The 22,659-nt window shown below is 37.7% G+C and overlaps 2 protein-coding genes across 5 annotated transcripts in view; one reads left to right on the forward strand and one right to left on the reverse strand.

Annotated features, from left to right (window-relative positions):
- Positions 1-51: 51 nt before the first annotated feature.
- LOC117427988 (reticulocalbin-2-like) lies at positions 52-4,360 on the reverse strand. Its single transcript, XM_034046465.3, has 8 exons — positions 4,244-4,360; positions 3,083-3,264; positions 2,842-2,947; positions 2,180-2,376; positions 1,882-1,995; positions 1,294-1,390; positions 929-1,071; positions 52-621 (listed from the first exon to the last, which is right to left on the reverse strand). Exons 2-8 carry the CDS (start codon positions 3,242-3,244, stop codon positions 469-471), a joined length of 972 nt encoding a protein of 323 aa, XP_033902356.2. The 5' UTR covers positions 3,245-3,264; positions 4,244-4,360; the 3' UTR covers positions 52-468.
- A 430-nt stretch (positions 4,361-4,790) lies between these two features.
- The window catches only part of LOC117429196 (S phase cyclin A-associated protein in the endoplasmic reticulum-like), a 96,448-nt gene continuing 78,579 nt past the window's right edge, over positions 4,791-22,659 (forward strand). The window contains exons 1-4 of one of the 4 annotated variants that reach the window (XM_058998845.1): positions 4,791-5,149; positions 11,902-12,019; positions 14,272-14,348; positions 17,767-17,961. In XM_058998845.1, the coding sequence (XP_058854828.1) occupies positions 4,946-5,149; positions 11,902-12,019; positions 14,272-14,348; positions 17,767-17,961 (594 nt within the window). In that variant the 5' untranslated portion in view covers positions 4,791-4,945. Of the gene's footprint in view, positions 5,150-7,785; positions 8,274-11,901; positions 12,020-14,271; positions 14,349-17,766; positions 17,962-22,659 lie in introns of those variants that run through there. The other 3 variants (XM_058998843.1, XM_058998844.1, XM_058998846.1) reach the window with 3 other exon arrangements.

The raw sequence follows: 22,659 nt of genomic DNA on the forward strand, positions 1-22,659 counted from the left end.
TTTTTTTCCTCCAATCAATCATGCACACAAAAACTCTTAAAATAACATGAATTACTAGTTCGAAAATATTAACGTATTTATTTCCATTTTGGAAAAAAAATGAAAAACCAGGTCCTGTGTCAGTTTGAGATTAGTTAGCAAGTATAGTGAATGTAAGGTGAATTAGAAAACAAAAACAAAAACCCTTAACTCTGTAAACACGAGGAAAAAAACCCTTTACATTTAGCAACGCTTTCAAAATTAAATAATAAAACATGTAAATAAAATAGAGATTACAGACCTTACATTTTACAAATAATACCAACAACATTATAACCAGGTTTTTAAATATATTTTAGAACATATATGTTTTTTAATTTGGCAGATATAATGTCGGTTTTTCTAAAACCTAATAAAGGCAGATGTTCAAATTCATTTGGATTTGGGTGTAAACAGTTAACCCGGGCGTCCAAAGCGTCCAATGGAGGATTAGAGCTCGTCATGGTAGAAATGCTCATCATGTAGCTGTCTGCCGTAGTCAGTGGCTTCACTGCTGAGGAAAAGCTCCTGGTTGCTCAAAACTTCATTCTCCGTCAGCTTCCCATCACCATTTGTGTCCATTTCTTTGATAAGATGAACAGCCTGTAAAAGAAATAAAAAAGAATTACATAACCAAGTCATAAACAGATTTTTTTTACAATTATTGGGGTTCATACTGAACTGCAATCACTAATACCAGAGTACAAGCATATACAAAAAAACTGTTTCATGTAAATAGATATATTAAATGCTTTAGTGAAATGGGGAGTTACCCAAAACCTCAGGTACAGAACAAGGTTCCACCACAGTAAAGACTTGTGTGACATGTTCCAGGCAAGAAACCATCAGGTCAGCTATATTAGAAAGTTGTATTGCATCAGTGCAATTTAAAAGGGGTCATTGTACTTACTTCCTCTTTTGCAGCATCCAGATTGTTGGGCACCACCCAATTAAGCAACTCCTCAGGGCTAAGTTTACCATCTTGATCCTTATCATAAACATTTTCAAAGCGTTCTCTTTCTACAATTGTCCACTCAGCATCATTTTCTGCACCTAGAACAAGGAAACATGTATTAAACAGGATTAGATCTTGAACTTAGCATTTGTGTAAACGTTTAGGTGGAATTGTACTGTATCTTAATGGACCATGCTCTATCTAAATGCTTATTTATTAGTATATATAATAAATGAAGTAGATTTTTTAAGCAACAGCATGCATCTTATCTGCTATACATTATATATGAACTACAGTTTCAGTCACAAGCATATACTTACCTGGATCTCTCCTGTAGTCCCCAAGATACTCATTTAGACTGATAAACCCATCTCCATTTCTATCATGTTCTTCTAATGCATCTTGCTTGACGTAATCCTGCAGTTTGGCAAATGCTTAAAGACCTTTTTCATAACTAACATTTATCACAGGCTTCTGACTAGACTTTACCCAATACAAATATATTATTCACTATCCCCATTCCTTTGAGTGACTTTCCCTATGTACTTACATACTGCTGTTCAAACACATGATTACATTTTTATTTTAGTGTTTATCAAGGCGAATCACATACATAAATACAGGATAAAATAACAGTTCCACTTAAAAATGTAGCCAGAATTTGTTTTATGCAGTCTCATGGATTTGTCCTGATATACTAAGCTTGTCTCATGCCTTTTATAGTGGATCATTTTACAAGTATCCTCTTAAAAATCAGATAACAATTTATTGCAATTAATTCACTTTTTTTTACCAGACAAACCTTTAAACTAATGTGGTACTCAAAATATACTTTACTTCTAAAAAACAGATATGGAAAACAGTGATTCTGTAACAATGCAAACCTGCTGTACTGCATGTGAACTTACCATCATGTAATCCACTTCAGATGGATGTTCAAACGCTATAAATTCTGTCAAGTTTAGTCCAGGAACGTCATTAATGTCTGCATGTTCAAAGCGTTTCTTATCCTTTAAATGTAGCTAGGAAAGAAAGAAAGAAAGAAAGAAAGACTTTGTAACATCTTACTTGAAGCAACAAACATTATGAACAAGCAAAGACATGTTTTTATATTTTTGAATCCTTCCTTTGGAATATGTAAAGAAATAATGTGTAAAGTTCTTTAATGTAAAATAAAAAATATTTTTCAGAAACTGTAAAGCTTACCAGTCTAAAAGATTCTTCCTCTGAATCATTCAGGACGACATCCTCATCAAATCTGATGACACGGTCATACATATGCATGTTATATTCCTCCCACGATACAATTCCATCATGGTTGGTATCATACTCTGGAAATCGATGTGCTGTCTCCTCAGTTGAATAATGTCTGAAAGACTTCTGTATCCATGTGCTGAGCTCATCTTGGGAACAAGCATGACAAAGTATTAAGAAAAAAAACTGCAAACAAATATTAAAACAATCAAAGTTTCAGTACTAAACTGCCTATTTATATGTACTACTGTATGTAGTGCTTCACCTCCTCTCTGTCATATTATGAAATTAGGGGAAGGTAGACCAACCAAATCACTAGGTGAACAATGTCAAAATATGTGCAGTTGCATTTTTGAGGGATATGCAAGCTTTATGCTTAGTCTTTGAATTTACAAACATAGGTCAGTTTTAGACACTGTAAATATTTGAAATTTAAAAAGGTACAGTATGCTTCCAATATATTAATATAGGTGCACACTAGTGAATTAGTTTTAAGGTCTGTTTTTGCACTTGTTCTTTAAATGGAACTTAATGTTATAGGACACTGAAAAAGACAGCATCCTGTAACAATAATTAATAATAAACTATTGCTATAAATACATTATACAACAAACCATCAGAGATAAAGCCATCTGAATTGGTATCAATTTTCTTCACAATAGATATCAATCTCTCCTGTTGTTCAAGTGGACTGAGCTTGGCATATTCCTCCTCCTCTTCCTGTGTGTAAAAACAGAATGCTTACAGGAGAAACATACTGTAAAGCACAATATTCAATACTGAATGGATTTAGCAATAAAATATGAAATCTACCTAAAATATCTAAAAAGCACGATCTGTTTGAGACGTTAGTACCTCATCTCCAAAGAAGGCGTCCCTGTCATACTCAGCATTGTGCTCCCCATCTACATAGTGCTCTTCACTGAGATAATCCTGTTGATGATGTTCAATGTCAGCACAACCCAGTGCAAGAAATGCACAAGTCAGATATAATATAGACTGCATCTTCTGAAACATCGAATACAGAAGTGTGCAATCTGAAAAATACAAATATTTAACATAGAGAATTACATCAAGTCACATTTTTCCTTGCTTTTGCTTGTGTCGTGGTGCCATCTGCATGATGCTCAGTGGTACTGCCTCAGTATGAAACTAACACGGATTTGACCTACAGCAGCAGCTGCTTAATTTGCAAGTTGGTCCAGGAATTAAAATTGTGAAAACATTAACCGTTACTGTTATGTGACTGGCAATGACTTCACATAAACCACTTTCTCTAATAACAACAAAACTGACTTGGATTTAGATGCGAAAGCCTTATTTACAACGGACAGCCCTCAAGTCTGTTTTCCTCCATGGAGCTGCTGATGTGCGCAATCGTTAAATTCAGCTTTATTTTGCAAAGCTTGAGGTCTAATCGGTTGAGGTCTTATTAAAATATGCTCTTTGACCAGTGATCTTTATAATACAATCTCTGGCAAATGTAAACCGCACATTTGCTGTTCCGTTTAGTTAGGCAAATTGTGAGGTTCTAGAAAGTTGTAATCATCCTTTTTGAGTTATCAAGTTGGTACACCTGTGATTAGTTCAATGATAACCTAAACTTCACATCCTGAAAACCCTGTAATAAACTGTTCTAAAACGTATACAAATCTTAAATGCACAACACGAAAAACAGTGTTTTAATATTACAAACGAATTACCTGCTGGCTCTTTGAAAAAAATTCGCAGTGAGGAATGTAGACAATAATTCACAAATTTCCAAAACTTATACAGTTTTACTAGCTTGTAGTCATGCTTAGCGTGACCCATTGGACAGAGAGATGATATAACTTCGGTGACCATTTCATTTGACCATCTACCTTGGTTGTACAAACAACTACGTTTAATAAATGGCCGCTAACAGATAGGAATGGTAAACTCTTTGTAATCGCGATCTTATTGTAATATCTACACGATGACCATGTTGCGTTTTTCTCCATCGTAAGATAAGATAACAATACATTCAAAACTCACCTTAATTTCAAACGTTTTCTCGCTCGACCGGTTGTCAGGAGCGACAGACTGCCATTTTGCGTCAGTTCCGGTTTGGGCAGGACCAATCGTAGTGGGCGGTGTTTGCATTTCAGGCAAGTCTACAGGATATTAGACTGTCCCATGTACACATTCAGTACATTAAAATCGTGGGAAGGATGTTTCATTTATAGTGTATAAGTAATGTACTCATTTGATGGTATTGGCAATGTGTAAAACATTGTTTTCTGCAGGAATATTTCATATTAAAATGATACGCTGTTAAACCGTATATTATAGTTTTAAACGGATGTTATTTACATTACAAACCGTGTTTAATGTAAATGGCAGTTAACATGGTTTACATATTTCGCGCAATTGGTCGCTGTCTAAACGAACCAATCAAAGTACGTGTCTGTTCGTCCTGCCTTCGGTTACCTGGTAGCCGAAGCCCAACCTAAACATTACACAGTTTGACCCCACCTTTTCTCTTCTCTGATTTGCCACACTGGAAATAGCGCTATCGTGATTGGCTGTTCTTGATGCCAATCAGAAATGTATTGTAACGCTTTCTGCTTCTAGTTAGGTTGTTTTGAGCTGTCAGCTGTAGCCTATGCTGTTGTTGTCAGTGAAGGGTTGCATTTGACTAAAATCAAATAATATTATTATCTAGTGTCCGTTGAAAGAATATACATTTTTAGGCCGATGTCTAATGATTGCCGCAGCGAAGGCAGGCGGCGAGGAGCCGGTCAGCACCGCCTTGGGTCGGGGCTTGATGGCAAAGAGAGAGCGGGGAAGAGAGTGGGCCCCGGTGGCGGGGATGGCAGGGAGAGATCCGGCAGCAACAGCTCGGGATCGTCGCATGGTGGAGGCAAGGGGAGGAACACGCCCATTAACATTAGCCTCAAGGTAAGAACCCGGCTCTAGTTTGTGTGTAATGCCTGGTTCGAGTTGGTAATGAAAACTGCCAGTGTACAGTTGTTTTTCAAACTAATGCAAGGGCACAAAATACGATAATTGTATTTTAAAGTAGCTACAGATGTAGCCATTCTATACAAGGGGGTTGTCATTAATAATTGCAATGTGTTCGTTTGTCTTAGCAACCTGCCATTATAGACCATTCAGAACTGCACAGGAGTGTATTTGCATAATTTCATGTCGCAGCATGTAGCATATTTAAGTGTGCTGTCTCTCACGTGATTGATTTACTTTGTTCTGAAAATAGGTTACTGACTTGTGTTCTGTAAGCAAGCAAGTTTCAGTCCCAATGGGTAAGACAGCATATAGGGATGGAAATAAGACTCCTACTGCATAGCAGTTTCAGCCATTCCAGGTTTTATTATGTGCCCCAGTGTATACAAGCTCAGGTGTGTCTCATTAAACTCATAGTAAAACACCAGGAGTGCATCAAACTGCTATACAATGTGGGTCATATTTGTATTTGTTGTGCAACCTGTTATGTCACATATGCACAATCAAGACAGGGGACTCTGACTATTGACTTTATTTTAGTTCAGGGCTGTACGTCTGGTAAATAAATAAACGACAGGCCCTATTATGAAGGCAAAGGCCCATTTTTAGACATGCGATGGTATCAAATGAGATACTTATTGTGTCTTGCACTTACTTCAAAACAACGGTTATTACCTAACAGAGCTCTTTGTTCTTTGAACATAAGCATTTTGCTTAAAATCAAATATCAATTATTTTATAACAGTTTACTGTACAACAGAGTGAGCCAAGAAATACTGTAAGCAAAACCTTAATATTCAGAACTTTTCACTTCTCTCTCTGTTTACTGGTCCCTCCTTCACAGGGGAGGTCCACTGGTAGCACAGGTACACATTTAAAATACAGGCTAGAGCTTGAAAACAATGCAAGCATTCTAATAGTGATTCAAAACCAGACCAAAAGGGGTACTGCCATTCAAAATGTTAGTGCTTCTTCATACATAGCTATCCTGATATGTGTATTAGTAATATTTTGTCAATTGGCCATCTAACCAAGCCATGACCTAAGTACAGATGTAACATGCCAGCATTTTTTTGTTTGTTTCTATGGGTTTATTTTCTAATGTGCTATAATAACAATGACCTATTTAGTAAAGTGGAAAACCCATCAGTAAACTATAATCACACTTTCTATAGTCACACCTATTTCATAGTGCTTGGCTCATTTCTGGGATATAGCATTTAATGTAGGGGCATGTTACTAAAATGTTCCTAATAAATGTTCAAGTTTTTTTTTTTTTTTTTTTGCTCTTACCAATAATCATATGACAGCAGTGACAAAAATGATGGAGGCTATTTCAACAGTTATTAGTGTCAGGCAGTGCTGTTTGATGTTACGAATGGTGTCCTGTCGGTGAGTGAAATTAAAAGCTCTGTAACCCCACAGATGCAGACAAGCCCAGCCAGCCTCCACCCTGTTACATTTGCAAACATCTGCTTGGGCTGCTTTGAAAAAGAAATGTCCTTGGGATCTCTTTGTTCCACTGCAGAAATGATGAGAGTCTCTTTAGGGATGATACACACTTAAAAGGGAATAGAAAATTGGAATAGAAGTCCATAGTAATGGTAATGCCTCCCTTTTCACCCATAATACTCTTTCACTTGCATTGTTCTATTAATCAATAAATATGCTGCATCCATGCAGTTTGTTAGGGAAACAGAAACAAATGAGTGTTATTCACAATAATTACAGCCACAGTACCCACATTTAATAATAGATCTCTGTGATCAAGCAGTTAGAGAATTAACTTTTAGTCTTATATGCGGCTGCATCATCAAACACACTGTCCACCTGTGCAGAAAGCCATAATAGCTGCTATGATTACGGTAGGTACATTTATTCATTTGATCTTAACTATGCATCCTCACTGGGAGAATGAATGCTCATAATCATGATGTTTTTCTCTACAGGTGCATGCTGTGTGATTATTAATGTTAAACTACCATTCATCAAGTCTTGTGCATGTTGGCCCTTTACAACTTTTGCCAAGAGTGCAATTTGGCAGCTTTTCCAAAATGGGGAGAGGCAACTGGGATCGTTGGTTAAAGTGTTTTTCTCAGTGCCTGAAACAATCAATGCCTGTTTCCTTTTAAGAAAGAAAACAAAAACTAGTTTGGAGCCAGTACTGATGGACAGTTCTGATGGACTGAATTCAAGAACTTTCTTTCATAAAATTGCTTAAGCCAAAGACTTCAAGGGTATAAAAAAAACAACAATATTTTCTTGTCCGTGTGTCAGGTCAATTTCTTTTTAAAGCTTGTGCAAGGCAGCTAATGTTCACCACTTGCAGTATGGGTAGCCTACGTTTTAATCAATCAATGCATCCGTACACACAGGTAATTTTAAGATGCATAGTACTAAGACTAGCATTTTATATGCAGTATCACCCTTAACAAATACATATTATAAAAATAAGACCGTCAAATTACTAATGCAGTGTGATTTGCATATCAATATCAGCAGTACAGCATGCAGCAGATAATCATGCCAGCAGCATTTGGCTAACCTCAGGGCAGGTGATGATGCCTGACAGCTACAGATGACTGTTCTGCTATCATTGTTCTGACTGAGGGTTTGGAATGCAGTCCCTTTGTATTGTGCTGTAAACAAAGCAGAGAGCTTCAGAGCACTGGATAGTGCAGAGCAGCCAGCAAACAAGCAGCAGAGGCCCTCTGATTGCTGCCAGCACAGCACAGGCTCCAGCAGGCAGGGTTAAAGGTCTCCGGGTCAGTGAAGTACCAAGCACTACATCGCGATTGGTGGAAAGTTCTCACAGCTGGACAACTTGCCAGGGATACATGCAGATCTATTTTGGTCTGCAGTCAGATGATGATGATGGTGTCGCCAAGTTGAGTATGAGCAGCTGTGCTAGCAAAGAAACAGGTTGCCTGAAGTCTGACAGGCAGAAGTATGTCATTACCGGAGAGTGAAGAGGAACCTGCTTACAGACTCTACTTCGATTAGAAGTATGTCATTACCGGAGAGTGAAGAGGAACCTGCTTACAGACTCTACTTCTATTCTGTACGTACCTTTTTTTCCCCCGCTGCCTTTTGCTTGGTATGTGTCAGAGCTCCTGTTGTTTGCAGTTGACCTGATTGCACGTGATCTCCAGATTTTATACCCCTGCTGTTGGCAGCACAGTATTTGATACAGATTTGTGTGAGCTACAGTACACAGACTGTGTAAGTTATTGACTATTGCTGTTGACATTGTGGGAGGAAAAAAACAACCTAAGAAACCAGCAACTCTTGTTAGGGAGTCAAGAGACAGGTGGCAAAGGCCTGTAGCTGATTGATAGATTAGGAGAGGCTGTAGTTAATCCTGAGCTGTCACAGTTAATTCAGTAGCACATGAAGGCAGGGACAACAAGACACTGGGGCAAAGTCGCTCAGAGTTGCAATCGATTCACTGTTTACTGATTACTTTCCCAGTATTGGGCTTCCAGGCATCAATAGTAATTCATATGTTGTGTGATGTGCAAAATTAGGATACATGTTGTTTACAAGATGATAACTTAGTTTTTTCTCAATACTAGAGTATTTATTAGACACGTCCTGGGTATTTATCTGAATATTTTTTTCCTTCACAATATTTGCAGTCTTGATTTTCATAAGTAGGTCGGTTATAAATATCAAGCTCTCCGCCCCCACAGGCAGGCAAGGACAGTTTACAGGCCAATGAATTTAAGCGACCTGATTTACTAGCAAATGCTGTTTCTGAAAAGTGGCTGTTTCAATGCTGAAAATTGTTGGATTGAAGAGCTTGGAGGGAGTGTTTTAGCTATAAAATGAACACGTTATATTGTACTCAGTGGTAACATGGTTTGGATTTACAAAATGGACCCAGTTTAGCAGCTGCCAAAACATTCCAATGCCAAGTACACGTTGAGCTGGATACCAGTTCACTACTGTACTGAAGCAAATATTAGGAACCTGTGTGGCTCAGATTGTCCGGAAGAGCTAGTGCTTTATTTGCATATATATTGAATTAAAATATCTTCTGGTTTTATGATTTAAACCTAATTAAATAATTAAACAACACAATAAAAACATGTACTGTTCAGACTTGATCAGCAACATACAAAGAATAGAATAAATAAGACATCTATTTGTTATGGAGAAGCATGGGTAGGAGGTTCTAAGCAATTCCCTGATATGATCTTTAAAACCAGAGGAAAGATTATCAGATCCCATCTTCATACTATAATGGAAACATATGATGAAATGCAAAAGATAATTTGAACATGTATGGCAGAATTAACAGAATCCTGAAGCGTAAATTGGCCCTATGTCACCTGCCTACATATCAAAAACAAATATACATCTTCAGGGATCTTGCTGTGTGTAAAACAGTACTTTAATATAATTTAAATCATTTTAAATCATTTTTTTGTACAGCTTTCCAGAAGAGAAAGCCTGTTTCTAACAGATAGCCATGAAGTGAAAATGCTACCATATTTTTTTGGAATCCTTCTTCAAAACAAATTGGGTGTCGAAATCTGGGTGTCATTTTTGACCCTGATCTTTCATTTGAATCCCACATGAGGAACGTAACTAAGGTGTCTTTTTTCCATCTAAGCAATATCGCTAAATTAAGACGCTTTCTCTCAGCACAGGATGCCACAGGATCCCAGTACGATACAGGGTTGATTTTAAAGTCCTGCTTTTAACCTATGCAGCCTTAAATGGGTTAGCTCCATCCTACCTGAGTGACTTATTGGTCCCATGTGTTCCAGGTCGCTCCGGTCTCAGAATGTTCCAAAAATGTTAAAAAAGAACACAGGTGGCAGAGCATTCGGCTATAGGACCCCTGAACTGTGGAACAAATTGCCAGTCTCTGTAAGAGAGGCACCAGCTATGGTAGCTTTTAAAAGTAGGCTGAAGACATTTTTATAGTCTATTATATTATTGCCTTTTTACTGTGTTTTATTGTTTTTATTATTGTATTGTACTTCTGTATTGTATTTATTAATTTGTTGGTCTGCTTCTAATGCTTACTGCGATGTCATTTTCTTGTTTTGCCCATGTGAAGCGCTCCGTGGCAACTTGTTGCAAAGGGTGCTATATTAAAGAAAGATTGATTGATTGACTTCAAGGCGTTACTGTGCGTCGTCTTTCACGTTTTATTGCTCTGTTGTATCTCTCTGTGTTTCTTTTTACAGCAGCCCTGAAATGTACCTGGGTTTAGAAACACCCTGTATATTTAAAAAGATGGATTTGAAGAAGTGACTTGGGTTAACTATATACGATCTAAGATTTTCTGAACTTTAAATAAGTCTTCTCTTTTCCTTGTTTTTGCTTCCATTTGCTAGAGCTCACAGCTGTGCAGTTTTGAATAGTTATGGCCAAAGATTTTGCATCACCTATAGTTTTAGGGTTGAGGAATAATAATAATAATAATAATAATAATAATAATAATAATAATAATAATAATAATAATAATATTATTATTATTATTATTATTATTATTATTATTATTATTATTATTATTATTAACTACTGTATATGAACATAATTTACATCTTATATTTAAAATCATGTAATCAAAGAAACAAAAAATGATATCGCAGAAGTCTACCGGCAGCTGTAACAGTAGTACAGTATTTCATGTTAGATCTCGAAATGTCAAATTTTTCTTTGTCAGTTTATCGTTAAGTACATGGAAAACTACAAAGTGCCTCGGTATGTAATTCAATATGTTAACGTAACATTGTTCAGCTGGTTTCATTTGACTTTATGAAGCAAAATGTGTTAATTCTACAGGGTGATGTGAAACGTTTGGTCATCGCTATATAGTTCAGTATATTTAATAGCATTTTTGATGGTGGCTACATTAAAACATTTAAAGTAATGACCTTGGCTGTTATTAAAGTGGTAGCATAAAACATGATTGCTCTTAATATATTTGCATTATACCTTGAGACAGAACTGGAATAAACAGTTTGTTACAAGATTATATAGAAATCCTAATAAAATATCAGATCACTAAGGCTGGGATGTTTGAATGCACTTCAGCGGCCATGCTACAGTGACAGCATTTTTCATTACTGAAATCCAGTTTAAATCTAGCCTACTCGGTTAGAACCCCTGTCAAACTAATTGAATAGTAGGCCAGCTTCGCTCTCACATTAGCAGTTGTTCAGTTTCAAGGTTCTGTAGGGATTTCAATAAGTGTTTTATCTCGTTTTAACACTAGGTGGCAGTAAAATCCAGTGCAAGTTAAAATGTTTCGCTTTTGTTACAGTAGCACTGAAGCTGCTCTCAAAGGTAATACATCAGTCTTACCTGGCAAGAGAAGTTTATTGGTTTTCTTCTGTAACTTTACTTAATAATATATGATTCAGTGTTTAAAGCTGATAGAGTTTATAGATCTAGTAAGTGATTGCCATGTGTAAACCAGGGGTTCTGCTAGAGTTGGCTAGATGTACCATATATAATAATTCATTATTATATGGTACATTTTGAAATTTCTAGGAATCTAAATTCCTTCTAGCTTTCTATTTTTTTTTTTGTGTTGCATACATTTTTTTTTTTGTTATCAAAAAACTTCATAAAATAATGGCATGTGTTTTTCAGATATAAATATCTAAATGTTTCCTTATGCAGCTGTGTGTATAATAGTAACTTGCTTTCTTGCATCATTTATTTAGACTTCCTTTCAGCGCTCAAACAGCCATGACAAGGTGAGGAAGATTGTGGCAGAGGAAGGCCGCAGTGCGCGCAATCTGATTGCCTGGAGTGTGCCCTTGGAAAGCAAAGAAGATGGGGGTTAGTACAGAGACTGAACCCTGCGATTCTGATTCTCACAAAAACATTTTGGGGGTTTTGTAAAGAAGTGATGTGTAAGGAACAAGGTGTTTCATCATATGCAGGACAGGTGGAAATGGTACCATTCATAAGTTCAGATTGGAACGAACCGTAACAACAGCCTATTTAGAGACACATTTTATTTTGTTTCTTTCGAAAAAAAAAAAACTAAATATGTCCAGCTTCAGATCTGTTCATGTAGATTATTGATAGTACCAGTATTGCTGCTTTGAAATGTTACATTGAAAAAGTTGTTGAACCTGCAAAGAGTGTTCAGGCTGTACAACAATCCCAATGCTTTTCACTTTCGTCATGTCATTCTTGCAAATGCAACTGTTAGCACACATAACTGGTACACACCTGTGATTCGACTTGAGTGAAATTTGTTTTAGCTAATTATTTTTAACATATGTTTCATGTAGTTTGTGCTGGAAGTTTAGGTTAAGAATATTTTGACACTAAATACAATCCATTGCTTGTATCCTGTTGAAGGTGCCCATGGCAACAGATCCATGTGGCTATTGGCTTGATCAGGCACAGACAGCCCCTTGTTTTTGTTAGACTTTTAGTTAAATAATTTGGACAGGTTGGCAAGGTGTGTTGAAAAGTAAGAAATCTACAGGACGCTATGTAGCCTAAACATGACTGTCTATCTTCCTTAGAACACTGAGGCATATTTAGTTTCCATGTAACATGTAACATTTTCATTTATTTTATTTTTTATATCTTGAAGAGGCTAGGGGAGGTGCGAAGTGGGCTGCAGTGTTTTTTCTGCCTAGTGGACAGGTTTCAGAATTAACGTACAGTGGCATGTTTTCTTAGCTTCCCTCCATGTTAGATTTGGTTGGAAAACGGGAATGAGGGGAAGCTTTAACTCTGTAGCTAAACAAATTGCACATGGGTGTCCCAAGTCTTACTTGAAATATAATGTATTGTACCTAACCTGCTAAAACCAATGTAACTTAAGGCTCCCTTTATGCACTGCTATGTTGAAAGCCTGCAGCATCTGATTATCTGTTGCTAGTATTCCAGTGATGGCAGTGTATACTGATCTTCCAGTGTTTCTCTTTTTATCATTGTCTAGTCATTTTCCTGCCACTTGCAGAGACTGCGTTTGCCATCCGGCACTTTATCAGCTGGTCCAGTGTTAAAATCTGAGAGTTGAAACGGGGGACAGCTATCGATTATTGGGAAAGTAGATCCTCCGAATGGGCTGTCAGCGGTCAGGTTACATGGTCAAATAGTAAAAAAATCAATACGCAAGATGGGCTAGAGCTTGAAAGGGTCGATGCTCTTCGTACCACAAGAACGTCAATACAGGGGGACTGGGGTTTGTCGTTTTGTAAATTCAGCACAATTCTAGCTTTGAATCTGCTTGTAATGATGGTTTGCTTCGCTAAGTCATTTTGTATGTACATTATAGCCACGCATCAGATAATATTTGTCAGATTATCTGTGTTTATTTGCCGATTTCCATGCTGTGAGGGATGGGATAACAGATCTCGGAGGAGTCTGGTCACTAACATTTCTTATCGAGGAGTCAATAAAGGTATTCTTTGTCTTTGGCTCTGTACGTTGCTGCAGTGTTTATATACTAAGAGATCTTGCAGCACATTCTCCAAATTGCAACAGAGAGATGTTAAGAAAAAAAGACTTGATAGGAAAACTGTAATACTGCAATCTTGTTCTGGCCAGCTCCTTTATTTCAACACCTGCTGTAGGTTCAGCTAACCAGCTAGAGCCTGGGATGAATCAAGCCTCCTGACTACTTCATTCAGTAATGAAGGGCGTGGCTGGAACAAATTCCTCAGCTGGATTGGCTTGAAAGAGACAAAAGCTAGTAGCAGTGCTAAAAAGTCATAAAGTCATATCTTCTGATAGCCACCAAAACTAAAAGAAGCTCCTTTTTAATTGACTTCTTTTTTTTGTGTGTGTGTGTGAGTGATTTCAAATGTAAGGTTTTTAAAAGTGTCTTTATGTCTTTATGTTATTGTCTCTATATTCTTGTGCTCATTTTTTAAATGTTTTAAGTATTTGTGGTATACACTTTGTAATTGGCACAACGGTTATTAGCTAACAGAAATAGGGGATATTACTGAATTCATTCTTTTCCAACATAGTGGTTGCAAATAGAGCATCTAAAGCCTTAGCCTCTTCTATCTGGGTATGTGGTTTGATCGATGTGTAACTTATATATTTTATTATCTTCACAGGAAAGGCCAAGCCCCAAGTTCCAAGCAGTCTAAGATCACAACGCATCACTGCAGGACTACATAGAAACAAAAAACAGGTATTATATAAATTGACACAGTAGCATTTCGTTCTGTAGTCAGCATTGTAATAATAATAATAATAATAATAATAATAATAATAATAATAATAATAATAATAAATACGTAGATACATAAATAAATAACAACATATTTTTTCACAGTTGCAGCTGCTACTTTTGAAACTAAATAAATCACTTCCACTGACCAAGTTTTAAAAATCAGGCCTTTGTTTATTTCGTGAACTTCAGAGTGATTTATGCAACTAACCGGAGTTACCAGCAGAGGGAGACAGAGACTTGAAGTCCTGATTTCCAAGGCAATTTCGCTGGATCCCCATGGAGTCAATCTAATATTCACCAGAGAAACATTACAAAATCACTGTTTTGTTCCCAAATTGGTGGCATAGTACTTGGTGCTAAAGCCGATAGGGCAGCTTTGCCGTGGCAGCCTATAAGCAACACATGGCTGAACCATGAGGCATCTATCGATTGCATGGAAAAATGACTGCATGAACAACTTAAGATAAGTAAAATAATAATAATAATAATAATAATAATAATAATAATAATAATAATAATTAAATTTAATTTCCTGTTGATTTCAAGGTACAGAATAACAGTGGATTGCATTTGGTCAAATCTTACTGTTTAAAGATATATATTTGTGGTTGTAAAATATTTACCATTTATAAAAGCATACATCATTGAGCTTGTATTTTGTATATTAGCCCCGTTTTCTTCATTTAAACTTTAGGTAATGTAAATGTTTTTTTGTATATCAATCTGATCGATGCGAAATGAATGTACTATGGTCACAACTTGAGAGAGAGGAGGAACAATAGAACTGTAAAAAAGGAAAAAAGACTGAGAGAAGGAAACAATGAAAAAAGAGAAAAGAGAAGCGAGACAGATCTAGTGATTCAAAATAAAAACAATCTTTATCTTTAATAATGCTAGTAAACATATGTATAATAATTTAATTAATATTAATTATCAGTCTACCTAGCTATTTCTACCATTCTATCAGGAGAAGGTGGAAGTTGAAACGTTAAGGCTAATTATTAAAATAGTGATTTAAAAAAATATATATATATATATATATATATAATATGTGTAATATAAAATGTAACTTTTTGTTCCCCATTTGAATTTCATATTACCTGCTCTAGTTTTTTTAATGCTGTGTGTGATCAGCCACCATGCATTGCACTTACAGAGCTGGTGTCCTGCAGGTTTCCTGTGACCCTGTTCTAAAGAGCTAATGGAGGGTAAAATACCAGGACTCAGCTGTGCTGTGAGTGGCTGCTCCCAGGGGCAGGCTCCTTCTCCCCTGAGTGGCAGTTATTGAACTGTGACAAACCAGCCGTGTCAGTCCTGCCTGCTACCTGGGGATTCCAAACGATCTTTCCATTAACCAGCCACGACCAAACTCCCTGCTCTTAGATAGGGTTACACGAGCGGGCAATGTGCTGCATAACCTCATTTATAGGTGCTTTCAAGGTGTTTGTGGTTGCCCTGATTTTTCCCAGTGCTGGGATTTTTCAGGTTGAAGTTATTTGAATAAATAATATTTTTGTTTTTTTGATTAAAATACTGGAGTTCTTCCTATTATTTGGTCTACTTCACAATTATTCCCCCACTAGTGACTGCGCTGTCAAGTACCTAAAAAAAATAAAAAATCAAAATAAAATGTAATTGTGTGGATACAGGACACATTTAGTTAAATGGATTTGACAGATATAGCCCTAATTATATGCTGGCTGTACTGTTGCTGTAATGTGATAATCAGTAGTGGCTGTCATAATATACTTCAGTAGTAACAGCTGGGAGAGGAGTCATTTTTCAAACGTTTGCTGTGCCATGTTTGTATTTATTTAACTTTTCACAGTCTTCATCGGGATGTACATAAAACCTCACTTCTAATATAATGGTTAATTCTGCCATGAATGTATTATTACTAAACGCTCTTTTATCTAATGATTATACATGTGCTGGTGGTGAACACCACTGGGCTTTAAAAACTTTTTTTTTTTTTTTTAATGGAATAATGACATGTTTTTTGCTTCATAGGACCTGACTAGACTTTCAGTGAACTTGTTCTCGTATTGGTCCCATAATGCTTTTAAAAGTACATGAATGTAAAACGAATTCTACCTCTGTACTCTTTACCACTACCGCATGGCTGAGCTGCTTTACCCCCTCTGTTTAGTAGATGCTGTGTTATTCACAACACAGCAGTAAGAATGGAGATATTACTGCTGTCCTCGTGCCAGGACACTCTTGTAAACGAGGCTTCAGTCTCAATGGGTTTATTCCTGGTTAAAGAATGAATAAGTAAATACTGACTATGCATTGTAGACAGTAGCTGGCAATCTTTTTTTTTTTTTTTTCTGGGTTCAGTTCAGTCAGTCACAGCCTTGTCTCCAGTGTGCCTGAATGCACATCACATAACCTCCCTAGTGTAGAACTAATTTGCCCTATGGACAGATTGCTTTGACGGGACCTCCGACTAGGAGAGGAGAGGGTGAAGTAGCCTGGGGCTCCCCTGCGGCCCTGAGCCTGCTGCTTTCTGCACTCCATCCTCAGCGAGGCGATCACCGCGCACAGAGGGGTTGCTGGCTCTCCCGCGTGCTTTCCTCTCCAGACGATAGTCACATCCTTTAATTGACAAGGAGAAGGCCACTTGATGCCAGTGTGCTTCTTCACTAAGTGGGTTCATTCAGTTCAATGAGGGTAACCCACCTTCCCCAGCACAGCAGAGCTCTCGGTGAGCAGAGCTTCAGTACACTTTGATCTCATGTGATCAATAGGTTCTGGTTTTCTATTGATCAGAAGCGCCAATTGGTCAACCCTTTACCTTGTTGTAAGGTAGCAATAATAATTTGTGGGGCTTCAATGTTTCATTAATCCACATTTGTGGTTTCTAAAGACCCTTTGGTGTTATATTGGCTGTGGAGGTGGAGTGTTTTAAAAGCAGTTCCTAAGGGATTTTTTTTTTAGTGCAGAATGGGTTTATTTAGTCCGGAGATAGCAAGAAACCTCAGTTTGTTAGTGTGAAGCAACATCAAGTCCAGCCATTCATTTTAATAATGTCTTTATAAAAGTGTAACAAATATGCATCAGCTGTTTAAATAAAGTTCTGCAAACTGAATTTGGGGGGTGGGGGGAATACTGTACAGCATTGCAATTATTTCCTCACCCTTCATCTTCCAATCTCTTACTGTTCTTTCTGTGTGTTTTAAACAGAAGTATTTTCAAACATTTATAAGATTTTGGCTGCCTTGCCCATGAGTGCGGTACATAAGAGCAATATTGTTGAGTTACAGGGCACTGCGTTGTGGTGTGATGTTTTGATGCGCTTTCAGTCAAGTGTTGTTACAGGGGTCTGCTGGTGGTCTGGTAAATACTGAAATGCAATTATTTTGTTGTTTCACAGAATGCCTCCCTGGACAGCAAGACAGCAGCTGTTGTTCTGGAGAAGAACGCAGAGAAGAGCCCAAGCAAGGCCAGGCAGCCGAGAAAGGTGGACCTGAGAGCTCGCTACTGGGCTTTTCTCTTTGACAACCTGAGGAGGGCTGTGGATGAAATTTACGTCACCTGCGAATCCGACCAGAGCGTAGTGGAATGCAAGGTATGCAGCATCAAATTTAAAGAGCTGCTACATGGGGTGTTGATGTAGATTTCATTGTGTTTGCCAAGATGTTCTAGAAACAATATGGGTTATCTTTTGAATATAATCAAATATGTGGGACAGAGCTTTTAAGAACTACATTTAGTTTCTCAGCAGATCACTAATTAGACTGCTTAGTAGTTCACGCAAACTCCAGATGACGTTTTTGGTTGTGTTTATGTTATAAAATCTGTACCAGGATGTAAATCAAGACTCTTTAAGGAACATGATTTGTTTTCTTGTGTATCAGTAGATGGTGCTGTTGAGATCATTTTTGTTTTTGTCCTCTGCCTCCCGCCCCCCACATTCCTTTTGTTTTCTGGTTTATGTCAAATTGAGCTTTGAATGCTTCCCGTTGAGAGAATTATCACAATGTAAAAGCATGAGATTGATGACATACTGTAAACAGTGTGTGGGTGGGATATCACTGAAAGGTGGTTTGTAATTATAGATAACTTTTTTTTTTTTGGTTTTTGTTTTTGCACCATAGGGAATGTAATAAGTGGGTCTACTGTAGGTATGATCGGGGGTTTTAGTTTTAATTCATTCAGCAATAAAGGATTTGTCTTCCTTATTTTGGGTATAGTTTAGAAAACCACTACCGTTTATTATTCATTTCCTGCATTAAACAGTGCTTTCAGTAAATAGTACAAAGAACACATTGTATCATACAGAAAAATGCTATTGAAATAATGCTGAATTTTTATAGACATGTTCCCCTGTACATGAATATGTGGGTTTTGACCTGCCGTAATCCGCACAGGGGGCCGTTTTAGGAAGGTGCAGAAGGTAAATACAATGTTGCTGTCATTTGAAGGATTAAAACCTGTTCACGTCTAATGTTTGGCAACCTCTTGCTTATTGAGAGACTGTTGTACAGTATAGTTGACTGTGATTGCTTTTCCTCTGGATCACTGGATATCCCCTTTTCATCTCGTAGGTACACACAATCGAGCACAATAGGAATTGCATGTGCTCGTCTCCTGTATTATGTTGGGCACTTACGAAATTAAAAATGAAAATGACCACACGCTGCCATTGTGCTGCTCAGCCATGCTGCTTGAACTAGTATCAGATTACACGGTTGTGCCCCAGTACTGCATTTAAACAAAGAATATATAAAAATGTACATGTACAGTGTGAGAGGAAGACATTACGACGCACACACATGCCTGCAAGGATTGTGAAATGCATCATAAACTGTGTTTATAAAATGGAGAACTGGCTCTTATTGTACAGGTAGCAGAGAAAGGATCACGGTAATCTGTGGTAGAATTGCAATCTCTTCCAAAACTGTCAACTTGAATGTGATGAACTAGACAGTTTCTGACCTTTGCACAGACAGGATAACAAGCTCATTTTGAATGAAACTCTGTGCTGGCTTACTTAAAATACCAGGATAAAGATAGAATTTTTGTTGAATTGAATGTTTTTACGACTTTTTTTTTTTTACAACAAAAAATGAATCACGCACACAAAACTCCTTTTGTGACCAGTGTTGTCAGCTAGGGAGGTGGTGTTGTCTGGTTATTTCATTTTTCCTGAAGTAACGTGAAACACATGGGAGGGTGTAGGCTATTAGAGGAGATCTTGTTTGTTTATTTTAAGCAGGTATATACCCATTACATTTGTGTTATGCTATGCAGCAGTGTGCATGATTATCGATTGGAGTGTCATTGAGTATAATGTTCAGCTCTGTGCCGGCAGTCCGAGGCTCTGTTGATTACTTGTGGTTGAAGCTGCAGCTAGGAGGATTGCGGTTAGGATGCAGACAGCGGAGCTGTGTAAGAGGATCAGCTGTTGTGTACATTTCCCCCCCAGCATTTGGACACCGCCTGAGGCTGTACCATGGTAACTCCTCTTAATGGCTCAGCGTTCAAGTACTCACAACCACAAATGCACCCACTGTTTCCGTGCTGATGCTTTAAGCTAATGGACATGCTGATAAATGGTTAAATTAGCCTTAGGGGAAGCAGAGAGCTTTGATTCTCTTTGCTGACGATACCCGAGGGTTTTATAAATACTGTATTATATGCTTGAACGCTGCGTACAACACAAACAGCAACTTCCAAGGCCGTACAGTTAAACTGAGGCCTGTGATGGAACAAGAAACGCTAACAAAGGCATTAGCCGAAACATTCTTTTTACTGAATAAAGCTTGTTGTGTAACCAATGAGAGATAGAAAGGGGAGAGCAGTGTCTAAGAGGAAGTGTAATCTGTAATGTGGAGTACCATCTAAAAAGAAAACACAAACAAACAACAAAAGCAGATCAATTGCTCAAATTCACTTAACTTTATTAACAATTAGCAATATTAATGTAGGCTTCGTTACGGTGACATTTTGAAAAGTGAGCAGGATTGGTGCTTATTGTCGTTTATCAGAAGACTATCTCACTGGTTCATATAGAGGTTTTCATCTCTTCGACTCAGTAAAGCCGGTAGACTGTAATTGAGTAGCATAGGATTGAGGTACAGTAAGACTCGCAGTAGAGGTCATGTTAACAGGGGGATATCAAGGTTTTTACTAAGGAGGTCACACTGTTAAATTACAGAATAAATGAAATGTGAAATCAGAAATGCAGTTCAGTGTTGAATGTAGTGACATGTTTGATATGCAGGTACACGAGATCTTGATCCTCTGATTAGAGCAGTACAGTAAGTATCCTTTAAACATGTGTGTTGTGTACCTGTATTACAAAACAATAATGTCATTAGTATGTATGTATGTAGGTTGTCACAGCAATGTAATAAATACAGTACTCTTTCTACCGGTCGAACAAATGTAATAATGCGTCTCTGTAGCCTTGTGTGGTTAACTAATTGTACTGCGTACTTAGGGCTTGCCAAAGCATCTGTTAGTCGTTGATTTGCCTGTTCACTAAATGAGTTACAGAAGTCTAACTACAATTACCACCTACAAAAAATGGTAAGGCTTTAGTTAATCCCAGTCCACATACAACCCTGGGAGACCCTTACAAATGAGATGCTTATCTCAATGTTGTTGTTTTTTTCTCGTTAAATAAATAAATAAATAAAATAAGTAAATTAGGAAAATTTTGTAGAGCTGGAGATCAGGCCTCAATAGTTTTGATCTCTGTGGTCGTTTTTCCAACTTGATAATTTGGATTTACTGCTTCTTGGACAGTAAGCCAGCCAGTCTGCTGCAAAGTACTTTTTAAAGAGATTTGCATACGCTGTTAGTCAGCCGTGCAAAGGGAAAGATATCATTAACGTATCGCCTTTTTACGTATTTGAAACTACTATATTTATTTATTTATGAATTGTTTATTATTTTACAAATTAAGTCTTTTAATAATAGAAATGTATAATTCTATTTAAAAAAAATAAATAAATAAAAAATCTTAAGGTAAAAAATCCTTGTATTTGTGTCCTTCCTATTATAAATCCAGGAGGTTGTTGTCGAGCTGTTTTCATTTCCCCCTGTGTGCTGGACTTGACCTTCAAGGGTGAGAAGGCATCAGTGAGATGTCTGACCTCCACTGGGGCTTGTGCACTTGCACTATCACAGCCCGCTGGAGAAAGGCTGCTTTTTTGTCAGCTCCTTCTCATGCGGTTGAAGTTTCCATTGCTTCAGCACTGCAGAGCGTATCTGCTGTAGCAGCTCTTGTAGGTGAGCTGCAGTGCTTTATTGATGTCCAGGACCCCTTGGGCTCAGAGCACCCGTATTGTGTGTCAGTAGGACAAAGGGATGGCGCCATCCGTCCTGCTCTACGCGCCAGTAACTAGAATTAATTACAAACCAATCGAATCCGTTGCAGCCAATTGGTAAACTAATTGGTAATTTTAGCTGTGCATCTAGACGCTGTTATCTGCGGGGCTGGGAAGGAGCTTTCTAAGGGACTTTTGTTCTCCACCATCCTGCCTGAACAAAATGGCCTTCATAGCTACAGGGAGCAAGCTGCGCCCCAGTGAGTGTGGGCCTGCTCCAGCTGCTTGTCTTGTTTGTATTTCCTTGTTCGTAAAACACAACTCCAGTTACGGCCACTCCGGGCTGCCTGTGATTGGAGCTGATAACACCCTGCTGAAATCCCATCAAACCATTTCCTCAGAATACAAGTCAAGGTCCTGGGCCGTATAACTTTCCTCATGCTCAGTCAGTGGCATTTTGATTTTAGATAGGGGCACTTGTGAATATCATGCAGGTCTGAAACGGCACCGTCTCGCTTTTAATTGCATCCATACTGAAGCCTGCATCGTTTAAAGCATTAAGTAAGGATTTTAATAGTTCAACAATGAATTCAAATCGCTGAGCTGTAAAATACAAGGTTAGGCAGCAGTGTGGAGTAGTGGTTAGGGCTCTGGGCTCTTGACCGGATGGTTGTGGGTTCAATCCCTGGTAGGGGACACTGCTGCTGTACCCTTGAGCAAGGTACTTTACCTAGATTGCTCCAGTAAAAACCCAACTGTATATATGGGTAACTGTATGTAAAAATAATGTGATATCTTGTAACAATTGTAAGTCGCCCTGGATAAGGGCGTCTGCTAAGAAATAAATAATAATAATAATAATAATAATAATAATAATAGGCACACGTATTTTGCATTGCACATTTTAGAGTGCTTATTCCATCATATTGAACTACACAGAATCATCCCTTTTGACTTGATGATGCTAAGCACAGCATTTTTGCTGTGTA

This window comes from Acipenser ruthenus, chromosome 24, assembly GCF_902713425.1.
Source record: "Acipenser ruthenus chromosome 24, fAciRut3.2 maternal haplotype, whole genome shotgun sequence".
NCBI lineage: Eukaryota > Metazoa > Chordata > Actinopteri > Acipenseriformes > Acipenseridae > Acipenser > Acipenser ruthenus.

Bases quoted from the DNA above. Each gene is read 5' to 3' on its own strand.
- LOC117427988 (XM_034046465.3), bottom strand. From the start codon at position 3,244: ATGTTTCAGAAGATGCAGTCTATATTATATCTGACTTGTGCATTTCTT. The intron at 2,948-3,082 runs GTACTAACGTCT...TTTTACACACAG, and splicing joins ACGCCTTCTTTGGAGATGAG to GAAGAGGAGGAGGAATATGC. The intron at 2,377-2,841 runs GTTTGTTGTATA...CTTGTTCCCAAG, and splicing joins AGATGGCTTTATCTCTGATG to ATGAGCTCAGCACATGGATA.